Genomic DNA, 12,004 nt, shown 5'->3' on the forward strand with positions numbered 1-12,004 from the left:
CCTAGTCCCCAACTTTCTGTCAGGCCCCGACGTAAGTGGCAGCGCGAGGCTGCCTCCGCTGACGTCACTTGCGCCAGCAGCCGCTCTTCTCTTTTCCTCCCACCTGTGATTCTAGGGTCATCAGTAGCGTGAGCACGCCTCCGCAAACGGCTCTAATCCCCAACTTTCTGTCGGGCCCCGACGTAAGTGCCAGCGTGAGGCTGCCTCCGCTGACGTCACTTACGCCGGCAGCCCCTTTTCTCTTTTCCTCCCACCTGTGATTCTAGGGTCATCAGTAGCGTGAGCACGCCTCCGCAAACGGCTCTAGTCCCTAATTTTCTGTCAGGCCCCGACGTAAGTGCCAGCGTGAGGCTGCCTCCGCTGACGTCACTAACGCCGGCAGCCCCTCTTCTCTTTTCCTCCCACCTGTGATCCTGGGCCACGTATAGACTATATTCCTTAGATTCATCGTCTAGGTACTTAACACGTATAAACTTAAGTACGTTATTAACGTTTACATAGACAACACGCGTCTATAAAATAAATTGCTTAATTAAATAAATTTGATAAGTAATTATGAAGTAATAATAACACCAAGCTAATAAGCAACTTCAGCTCAGAAATCATCTAGAATCCCATGACTAGCTTACCCCATCTATTTTCACAGCGATTCAAGTCGCAATTGCACTCAATATAAACCATGGAACTCCATTCAAAACTTCGGGTACTACTCAATGCTCCTAGCACTACCTTAAGTTCCTTTAATCATATCAATTAAGTTTTCCACAGAAATTAAACCGAAAAGTCAGTGGAAATGCGCTATCGTTGCCCCCTTTTTACCATTTCAACCCCTAAACCTTTCCTAACCCTGGTCATTATCCCCTTTAAGGAGTTCTATTATAAGGTTGCTGCTGCACAGCGACCGCTCTCACTGGGGACCGCTCTCACTACTTCAAGCACAGTGGCTGCTTCCACTCTAGACACACGCCTTATTACGCTCCACTGCAAGCGCAGTGACCGCTCCTACGGTAGACGTACACATCATTATTATGCACCACTGCTAGGGCAGTGACCGCTCTCACTGGAGACGCACACCTTATTTATCATGCACCACTGCAAGCGCAGTGACTGCTTCTATGGGAGAAGCACACCTTATTTATCATGCACCACTGCAAGCGCAGCTACCGCTCCTACAGGAGTCTCACACCTTATTTTGTATTATTGCAAGCGCAGTGACTGCCCCTACAGGAGTCGCACACCTTATCATTTTGTACTATTGCAAGCGTAGTTACCGCTCCCACCGTAGTCACACTCCTTATCATTATGCACTACTGCAAGCGCAGTGACCGATTCTACGGGAGATGCACACCTTATTACATACTACTGCTAGTGCAATGACCTCTCCTACAGGAGACACACACCTTTTTATCATGCACCACTGCTAGCGCAGTGACCGCTCCTACGGGGAACGCACACATTAATATTACGCACCACTGCAAGTGCAGTGACCGCTCCTACAAGAGATGCACACCTGATTACACACTGCTGCTAGGGCAGTAATTTCTCATACAGGAGACACACACCCTATTATTAAGAAAAAACTGCAAGCACAGTGACTGCTCCTATGGGAGAAGCACACCTTACTATTATGTGCCACCGCAAGTGCAGTGACAGCTCCCACTAGAGACGTACACCTCATCAAGCATCACTGCTAGTCCAGTGACCGCTCCCACGGGGGAAGCCCACCTTATTATTATGCACCACTACAAGTGTAGTGACCGCTCCCACTGGAGACGTACACCTTATTATGCACCACTGCAAGTGCAGTGACCGCTCCTACGGGAGACACACACTTGATTACACACTACTGCTAGTGCAGTGACCACTCCTACGGGAGACGCATATCTTATTATGCACCACCGCTAATGCAGTGACCGCTCCTACGGGAGACGTACACCTTATAATTATGCACCACTGCAAGCACAGTTACTGGTCCTACGGGAAATGCACACCCTATTACACACTGCCGCTAGGGCAGCGACCACTCATACATCATACAGGAGACACACACCCTATTATTATGCACCACTGTTAGTACAGTGACCGCTCCTACGGGAGATGTACACCTCATAATTATGCACCACTGCAAGTGCAGTGACTGCTCCTACGGGAGACGCACACCTTATTACACACTGCCACTAGGGCAGTGACCACTCATACCTCATACAGGAGACACACACCTCATTATTATGCACCACTGTTAGTACAGTGACCGCTCCTACGGGAGACGTACACCTTATAATTATGCATCACCGCAAGTGCAGTGACCGCTCCTACGGGAGACGCACACCTTATAATTATGCACCACTGCAAGTGCAGTGACTGCTCCTACGGGAGACGCACACCTCATAATTATGCACCACTGCAAGTGCAGTGACTGCTCCTACGGGAGACGTACACCTCATAATTATGCACCACTCCAAGTGCAGTGACTGCTCCTACGGGAGACGCACATCTTATAATTATGCACCACTGTAAGCGCAGTGACTGCTCCTACGGGAGACGTACACCTTATTACGCATTGCCTCTAGGGCAGTGACCACTCATACCTCATACAGAAGACACACACCTTACTATTATGCACCACTGTTAGTACAGTGACCGCTCCTACGGGAGACGTACACCTCATAACTATGCACCACTGCAAGTGCAGTGACTGCTCCTACGGGAGACGTACACCTTATAATTATGCACCACTGCAAGCACAGTGACTGGTCCTACGGGAAATGCACACCCTATTACACACTGCCGCTAGGGCAGCGACCACTCATACATCATACAGGAGACACACACCCTATTATTATGCACCACTGTTAGTACAGTGACCGCTCCTACGGGAGACGTACACCTTATTACACACTGCCACTAGGGCAGTGACCACTCATACCTCATACAGGAGACACACACCTCATTATTATGCACCACTGTTAGTACAGTGACCGCTCCTACGGGAGACGTACACCTTATAATTATGTATCACCGCAAGTGCAGTGACCGCTCTTATGGGAGACGCACACCTTATAATTATGCACCACTGCAAGTGCAGTGACTGCTCCTACGGGAGACGCACACCTTATAATTATGCACCACTGCAAGCGCAGTGACTGCTCCTACGGGAGACGTACACCTTATTACACACTGCCGCTAGGGCAGCGACCACTCATACCCCATACAGGAGACACACACCTTATTATCATGCACCACTGTTAGTACAGTGACTGCTCCTACGGGAGACGCACATCTTATAATTATGCACCACTGTAAGCGCAGTGACTGCTCCTACGGGAGAAGTACACCTTATTACGCATTGCCTCTAGGGCAGTGACCACTCATACCTCATACAGAAGACACACACCTTACTATTATGCACCACTGTTAGTACAGTGACCGCTCCTACGGGAGACGTACACCTCATAACTATGCACCACTGCAAGTGCAGTGACTGCTCCTACGGGAGACGTACACCTTATTATGCACCACTGCAAGTGCAGTGACTGCTCCTACGGGAGACGTACACCTCATAACTATGCACCACTGCAAGCGCAGTGACCACTCCTACGGGTGACGTACACCTCATAACTATGCACCACTGCAAGTGCAGTGACTGCTCCTACAGGTGACGTACACCTTATTATGCACCACTGCAAGCGCAGTGACTGCTCCTACGGGAGATGTACACCTTATTATGCACCACTGCAAGCACAGGGACCACTCCTATGAGAGACTCATACCTCATCATACACCACTGTCAGCACAGTGACAGCTATTACGGGGATGCATACTTTAACACACACCATTGCTAATGCATTGACCATTCCCATGGAAGACGCCCGTCTCCTGTGGGAGCAGACACTCTTGCTAGAGACATTCATCATGCACCACTATCAACACAGCAACTGCTTCCTCCCGAAACACATACCTTATAACTCAACAGCACCCCTCCAAATTTTTAAGATCAGCAAATTTTGGGGGGCTTGCACATTGTCTGGCTGCTGTCCTGTAACAAATAGCGTTTTTTTGGGGAGCATTCTGCGGCCGGGCTAGATACTTCACTCGAATCCCAACTCCTCCTTGTTTCCTTATAAGGGAAATAACTCGAGTTGGGGTGTCTCCTCAAGCTTAGAGCCCTCCCCCCGGACAGCACGCCAAATATGCTTTATACTTAAACGAATGCAAGTGTGAACTCGTGAAGTGATGTTTGTAAACAAATTTCGGGAGGAGCATGCGCAAAAGTTTCAGTATCGAATACGTCATTGACAATTATCCCATCATCAAATCAGTTTCTGAGCAACGCCTATATATATCAAAGCTGTCTTACCTGCAGCATCTCATGACTTTAGCATCCCTCCACCACCCCGTCACCTCACCTCTTGCATTACATTCCCGGGGGGAGCGTTCTGCGGCCGGGCTAGATACTTCGCTCGAATCCCAACTCCTCTTTGTTTCCTTATAAGGGGAATAACTCGAGTTGGGGTGTCTCCTCGAGCTCAGAGCCCTCCCCCCGGACAGCACGCCAAATATGCTTTATACTTAAACGAATGCAAGTGTGAACTCGTGAAACTATTTCTTTTCATAGTCACTGTTTCCAAACGATGTATGTTTGGGCAAGTTGGAGCAAACGTCAGCAGGACAGTTCCCCCAAAGACAGTTTAGACACTTTAAAAAAAAAGGTGCTCGTGAACTTTAGCTGTTCCCAAATCAGAGCAAACTTTGAGACAGATTTCTACAAAACAATCTACGTGACATTAAATTACACATACACTAGGGATGTCAATTTCTACAAATACCCATAATTGACTGTAATTTAAAGAATCAATCACTTGATTAATAGATAATCCTAATAATGCTACATGCAGCTGTGTCTACTTCAAAAAAAGTGCAATTATCATCTCCTATTGGTAAATTTTGCTGTAAACTAAGACTAGTGGGACTGTAAAACAAAAAAAAAATAATGATGGATAGTTTAACAAAACCATTCAATAACTAAAAGTCATGACTAATATGCTGACAGATCTGCATCAAGGTGTTTCTGGTCTAGCAATCGATATAAGAGAGGAAGTAGAAGTGTGACAATATGCTTATATTTGCCACACTGCTTTATCTCTGTTTAAGCTAGGACTGACACGGATATATGCACATCTCAGCTAGAAAGTAAACTGCACAGACATGACTTTGCATTGTGTGAGGTCTTGTACTCGCATTGCAGAGCTTGTTTATGAGTCGTTGTAGGAATTTTGTTTTCTTATGTGTTTTTAGGACATGGTCTTAGACAGTATCAAAGGCAAAACTGAAACATGATTTTACAACAAAATTATTTAACACCATGATGCAAAAATTGTTTAAAATTTGCTTGAAATTTGAAATAATTTTTGCAACACCTGTTGTTTTTGAATGCACCATCTTTTATTCCTGATGATGTTTGGTGACCACACTCTAACCAGTCATGGTTTATGGGTCTGTGTGCTCTTTGTGTGTGTGTGTGTTGTTCACATGGGTCTCTTATTTTTTTTCATTGTGGCTTTTGCTTCTACAATAGGAAGTGACAGCAACAGCCGTTCTTTGAGCTCTGTTTCTCAACAGCAGTAATGGCGATAAATCATTTTGTACTTTTTCTCCTGATCTTCAAAACTGGTAAGACTAATGATCACAAAGTAACCAATTATTAATCATTAAAATGATTATGCTATGTTGGTTTTATATACACTGTCTCAAAGTTCATGTACTGGTATTTTGTCTACACAAAAATAAATGTATTTTATACAGATTTAGGTAGTTTTAGGTTTGATGATTATTCGTGAACAATGTACTTTACTGAAATTTTTATTTTTACATCATTTAAAAAAAATAATAATAATCGATAGTTGGATATTAGTTTAAAAAAACACTGTGCTCTTTACTCCTGTACTTAAATTTCTTTGGCCGTATTATCAAAATACATATACACACTAAAGAAAGATTGTTCATTTGCTAATGTGTGTCAATATTTTTGCTAGCCATTAAAGAGCCTAAAAACTAAGGGCATACCCACACTATGCTATCCGAACCGTGTCCAGACCCGTTTCCCGGATCGTTTGAGAAGTGTGAGTGCGCTGAATCGGGTTCACTTGGCCGGTCCTGGCCCGGTTGGAAGAGGTGGGCCTGAGCGCGGTTCACTTGGGCTTTGGAGCGGTACGCTTGTAGTGTGAGTGCAAAACGCGCCAAAGCCCGAAACTGTAAGCGAGACGTGACTTTAAAGGGCTGTTTCATATGGATTTATTAATCAATCTTACTGTTCAATGAATGCAAACTGCTGTAGAATATTAAAGACGCAAACCCCTCACTGCACGACAGCTGCGCACCTTCAGCAGACCTCCTCATTCCTTCAGTACGAGGACTTTATGATTGTTTATGAGCGCCAAAAGAGGCGGATCTTTTCGGCAAAATATCTGACTTCGTGTCACTGCATCCCTAAGGACTGTTTGGGGAAATATTTGACTGCATGTCACTGCATATCAAACGACTGAAACGATATGACTAGAGAAATCTCCACTGTGCTGAGCGAGAGCGCTTACTGAACAGCACAGCATCGATGACGTAAGCATGACCAGACCTGATTGTAATTTGAGTGCGAGCCGTTGGGGGAGACGGGAGGGGGGACAAGTGTGCTTTGACCCGGTTTGAGGGAACTGTATATAGTGTAAGAACCGCCTTAGTTTGAAAAAAGCTCATCATTTCTTTTATAAATTTAAGATGGTCGTTAAGATGGTTTACAATTTAAGCTCGGTCCTGAAGGGCCGGTGTCCAGGACGGTTTATCTCCAACTTGCTTTAACACACCTGCCAAGAAGTTTCTAGTATATCTAGTAAGTTCTTGATAAGCTGTTCAGGTTTGTTTGATTAGAATTGGAGCTAAACTCTCCAGGACACCGGCCCTCCAGGACCGAGTTTGGACACCCCTGCCTTAGAGTATCATGCAGAGAAGAGCGTAGTGTGAGTACACCCTTAGACTAGTGAGCCTGGACGCTCACTAGTCTAAGGGTGTACTCACACTACACTATCTGAACCAAGCCCGGGCATGTTTCCTGGTTCGTTTGATAAGTGCGAGCAGTCTGAATCGGGCCCTGGCCCGGTTGGAAGAGGTGTGCGAGAGGTTCAGTTGGGCTTTGGTGTGGTACTCTTGTAGTGTGAGTGCAAATGCAGATGTGTGACTGTTTCATATGGATTTATGAATCATTCTTACTTTTCAATGATTGTAAACTGTCATAGTTTATTAAAGACACAACCCCTAACTGCATGTCAGCTACACCGTCAGCAAATCTCATGAGGCACAAGAACTTTTATGATGATTTATGAGCATCAAAAATGCTGCATCTGTTTGGCAAAATATTTGAATGTGTCAACTGTATCCCAAACGACTAAAAATAATAAAAACAATATAAATGAAGCAATGTCCACTGTGCTGAGTGAGAGCACTTCTCTTCCTCTTAAACTGAAATCGCATCAATGACGCAAGCATGCTCTGGTTCGTAAGGCAAAATGCAGTGAGAGTGCAGGCCGTCTGGGGAAAGGGGAGACTATCGTTTCTAAACATTCTAAACACAAAATTCTAAGCTAGTTTTCTAAGCATTTTCCCCAAAAATATGTCAAAAGATCAGTTATCAAAAATCATTCCATTTGCATGAAGAAAGTTTGGGCCAAATTAAGACAGAAAACATCTTTAACAGCACACGAAGGTTAAAAAACAGACACAAAAACAGTGTTTTTGTTATTACCACCAAAGTATTAAGTAGTTTCATGAAAATATGTAACAGTAACCATGATTATTATTTCAGCAATTGCATTTATGCCAATAATAATCAATGTGGGACATTCAGTTGGAAATGGGGTACACAGTATATGAACATGGTAAAACTTTGCTCCACGTTGTTTAGTTGAGCAAGTAAACAAGGCAAATAGCTGTTGATGAGCATTAGATCTGTATTAAACGCTAAATACGCTATTTTGCTGTGTATAGTATTTCTAAATGATAAGCAAACCCTGTATAATCATGACAAATGTCTGAAAATGTGCATGATGATCGGTCCAGTAAATTCACCAAATGCAAACATCATCATCATCATCATCATCATCATCATCATCATAATAATAATAATTCTCTCTCTTCAGGCTTCAGTGCTGAGATCTCCAAATTTGTGCAGACAGGAGCTTCTGTTCAACTGGATTTACAGACACAACCACCAGAGTTGTTATATATAACCTGGAAAAATGATAAAACTGAAAATGTATTTAATTATTTTCATGTCGCTAAAATGAAGACATCTTTCCCTCCTTATCAGGACAGAATAGAGTTCAATGAATCAAGCTTCTCCCTGACACTAAAAAACATGCAGAAGACAGACAGTGGACTCTACACAGTAACAATAACCAGAGCCTCAAGTAAAGACATTGTTGATGTATACAGAGTGTCTGTTATAGGTGAGTGTCATTTTGCTTGGCGTTTAGATCATGAGACTCATTTATTCTCAGTTCTTCATGTTAAATATATGTGTGTTTTTCTTCAATCATCCACCCTTATAGAACTGTAAAATTTAAGTGCAAATTAGAAAAAAAAATAAAGTTTACAGTGCAAATTAGTGAAGCATTGACCTTGATTTCTCAAATTAACCAATTCTGATACAGATTCAGATTTTTTTCTGAGTGCATAAACAAGATGTTTATTTGCTTTTTAACTTCTGAGCTGATTAAAAGTGAACAAGTGCACCAATAGGCATTAACTCAATCACGTAGTGTTGCTGAAAATGCTAATTTACTCTTTTTAATACAACAAACAAGGAAGTCAATTTGACCATTTAAAAAATTTGTAATTTAATTAGTTAATTAATAATAATTAATAAATAAACTAATATTTTAAAAAGTCTCTATATTTCATTCTAACATTGTTATCTTATTAAAATGAAAAAAAGGCTCTGCGTATTTCTAACTTGAATGGCCATAATAGTGATATTGACCCCATGAATTTTTGTGTAAAGTATTTGATATACAACATCATCGAGTTGAAAAATCGTAGTATGGCACTAATTGAATTGAGAATAAAAGGCTTGCAAACATGACCATTTAGCTGTAGCCTGAAACCCTGCTAATGCTTTGCCTTACATTTTTTACGTATCTCTGAATATGCTAGTGTTTCCTTAAATATCTTTAAAATGCGTTACAGATGAAGTGGAAGCTCCAGTTCTGACTGTAAACTCAAACTGCTCCTGTTCTGAACTGTGCCGCTTTACATGTAGTGGACATAACATTAATATTAGCTCCATCTATAACAGCGGTTGTTCTAAGGAGGAAGTGACATCAGCTGATGACCACATCTTAAGACTCAACTGCAACACCATGTTCATCATGTGTAACTACAGCAACCCAGTGAGCTGGAAAACTGATATTAAGGTTGTTCATGAACTCTGCCCTGTTAAACTAGACACATTCTGTATGCGCTCTGACTGAATAAAAAGATTGTTACTGTGAGTAAACACTGAACCGAAATGACTGTTGATTTACTTTTATTCTAGGCAAAAATATTTTTGGTCTTAAATAGAAATACAGCATACTTATAAATTATCTCAGCGTCCTTTTTGGTTTATGGCTTTGTCAACTTTTTTTTTGGTGGTCAGTTTCTGACTCAAGGCAGCAAAAAAAAAAAAAAAAAACAACGCACAATGAAGAGGCAAATTATGTTTTCCTAATTAGCAATAAAGGCATTTTATGTTTAAACTTTTAATAGACAGATTGAAACCATGATTATCTTATAATAAGCAGATAGGTAGAGTCTGTAGCTAATATAAAAGGCTCCACCTTAAATAGCCTTGATAATCAATGAATGATTTTCTAATGAATGTTCACTCCAGGATAGAGTAACACATATCCATTCTTTTCTCTTTATAATTATTAATAATACTAAATTAGTGTTTAAGGGCCTAGATTTTCCTCAGGATCTTTAGGCCCATTCAGGAGGTTACTGAGACCTCTCACGACCTCTCACATGGAACTGCACATTTGACACTACTTAAACTGCTGTTAGTGAACGTAAATATTGCTGTGTGAAAGAACTAATTATTTTAAATGATTCTGTTATGAGGAGCTGTATCTGTATTAATCTGCTATGTTTATTCTACAAGTTTTGATAAGGTAGGTGGGAGCACAAGAAACAGCATTGAGTATAAAAAACCTTGAACTCTGTGCGTGTGTGTGTTCTATAATAGAATAGCCTACTGGTTCCCTGAACTTTGGCTCCTGTCTCTATCCTTTCTTGGTAGAAGATATGACCCCACCTTTGTATACCCATTTAAAAATCATCTCACTGTGTTTTAAGCAATAAGGTTAAATCACCTATACACAGTTAGTGATGCTGTTCAGAGTATAATTTTGTTGATTTGAGATTGTACGTAGAGTGGCCTATACAAACTGTTTTGAAGCTGGCTTTAGATGATGAAACTGCAAATTTGATTGAATTTCTGATTCTGGCTCTTCTTCATCTGACACGTGGGTCATTTTGGGTTTAAACTGTCGGCCAGCAACACCAATCACATTAATATCACAGAATTTAACTGTTTGCTGACAAATATTCAGCAAAGTTATACATTTTTACCTAAAATTTTAATTGAATGTGTTGTCATTTTCACTTATTGTATTGTAGATGTACAGTTTAAGTTTGTGTGAATGAGCGCTGTTCACATTGTTATAATCTTTACCTAATAAAAAAAAAAAAAAGTAAATTCCCACTTCATCTGCAATAAAGAACGCAAACACAATCCGCTCCATTGCTGACATTTGCATTTAAAAATACAACAAGAATCAGGATGGGTAGAGTTGTACCTGCCCACTCTCGCCTTCATTCCAGTCGAGGCAATGCATATCTAAAAAAATAAATAAATAAATGGTTTCGCATAGTAAAGGCTCTACTCCACTGACATCAAATCAATCAATTCATGTCCTCTGGTCTTTTTCCTAGCAGTATAACTGTTGTCCTTTATGTTTGCAATATCCAGGTCTCACCCAAAATCTCTGACGCATGTACAATCTGTAACCCAACTGTGGTCTGCTTCCACTGCTGAACAACAGCTCACACTAAACATTCTGTGTCCTTTGAAGAGCGGCAATTTGGAGCATGTGCAAACTGACATTAGTCTTTAATAAAATTGCCAAAACAGAGACTCTACATTTTTTGCGTAAGCAAGTATTTTATAGCACTTTAAAATACTCAAAAAAGGCTCTGTCAGTGTTTACAATCTATTATATTTGATTCATCAAAGTCACACAAATGCCAATTTCACATCTTTCAGATCCAAAACGGAGAGATGTCACATCCATAATGAAACTTTCCTCATAACTGCAAAAATAATAAAATAAAATCAATCATGTTTCTTCTAGACAGCTGACTCTTATCCTTTTGATAAGCAATGTTTCTTTTGGGTTGTAGTTTATTTCACAGAATTTCTACAAAGTAAACTGTAAACTCGCAGACTTTTTTTTGTCACAATGTTGCATGTTTACTTTCCTCATTTAAAGTCTAAAAAATGTTTACAGGTTTATGTTTTTCTGATCCCTTAAACTCTGTAGTTGTTTTGTTAAACAGATGTCTCAATATAATGTTAACATATACCTTTCTGTGAATTTATGTTTAAAATTTTTACAGCAAAGGACACATCCATAACTATATATATATTTGGACTCCTAGAATTTGTGCTCATTGCTTTGATTAATATGCCTGTAACGGAGGCCAGCTAGTGATATGCAGGTGAACCTGTGGGACCGATGGGTTACATGTGGGAGCTTGTTCGGGATGGGAGTGAGGTTTAGGGGGGTGAGTGTAACGGAGGCCAACTAGCAAAGTGCAGGTACACCTTACTTCCGTGACCTTAAAAGGTGCTCTAGCGACAGACGCTATAAGCCATGGTCTTTAGCCTCCTTGTTAGACCATACAAAGAATCAAGGTT

General features: G+C 41.3%; 2 protein-coding genes and 1 long non-coding RNA gene across 17 annotated transcripts in view; 1 reads left to right on the forward strand and 2 right to left on the reverse strand.

The window, feature by feature from the left end:
- Positions 1–12,004, reverse strand: part of si:dkeyp-94g1.1 — a 204,767-nt gene that overhangs the window by 163,570 nt on the left and 29,193 nt on the right. The gene's annotated exons all lie outside the window — the stretch shown is intronic.
- LOC148679740 (uncharacterized) lies at positions 79–4,068 on the reverse strand. Its single transcript, XR_015941942.1, has 4 exons — positions 3,253–4,068; positions 2,510–2,695; positions 2,106–2,346; positions 79–1,992 (listed from the first exon to the last, which is right to left on the reverse strand). It is a non-coding gene; the product is annotated as an uncharacterized LOC148679740 (long non-coding RNA).
- Positions 5,567–9,548, forward strand: LOC141378925 (CD48 antigen). Its single transcript, XM_087241604.1, has 3 exons — positions 5,567–5,670; positions 8,184–8,492; positions 9,232–9,548. The coding sequence occupies exons 1-3, from the start codon at positions 5,625–5,627 to the stop codon at positions 9,513–9,515; spliced, it is 639 nt and encodes a 212-aa protein (XP_087097730.1). The 5' UTR covers positions 5,567–5,624; the 3' UTR covers positions 9,516–9,548.

The sequence above is a fragment of the Danio rerio genome, chromosome 2, assembly GCF_052040795.2.
Source record: "Danio rerio strain M-AB ecotype USA chromosome 2, GRCz13ab, whole genome shotgun sequence".
Classification (NCBI taxonomy): Eukaryota; Metazoa; Chordata; class Actinopteri; order Cypriniformes; family Danionidae; genus Danio; species Danio rerio.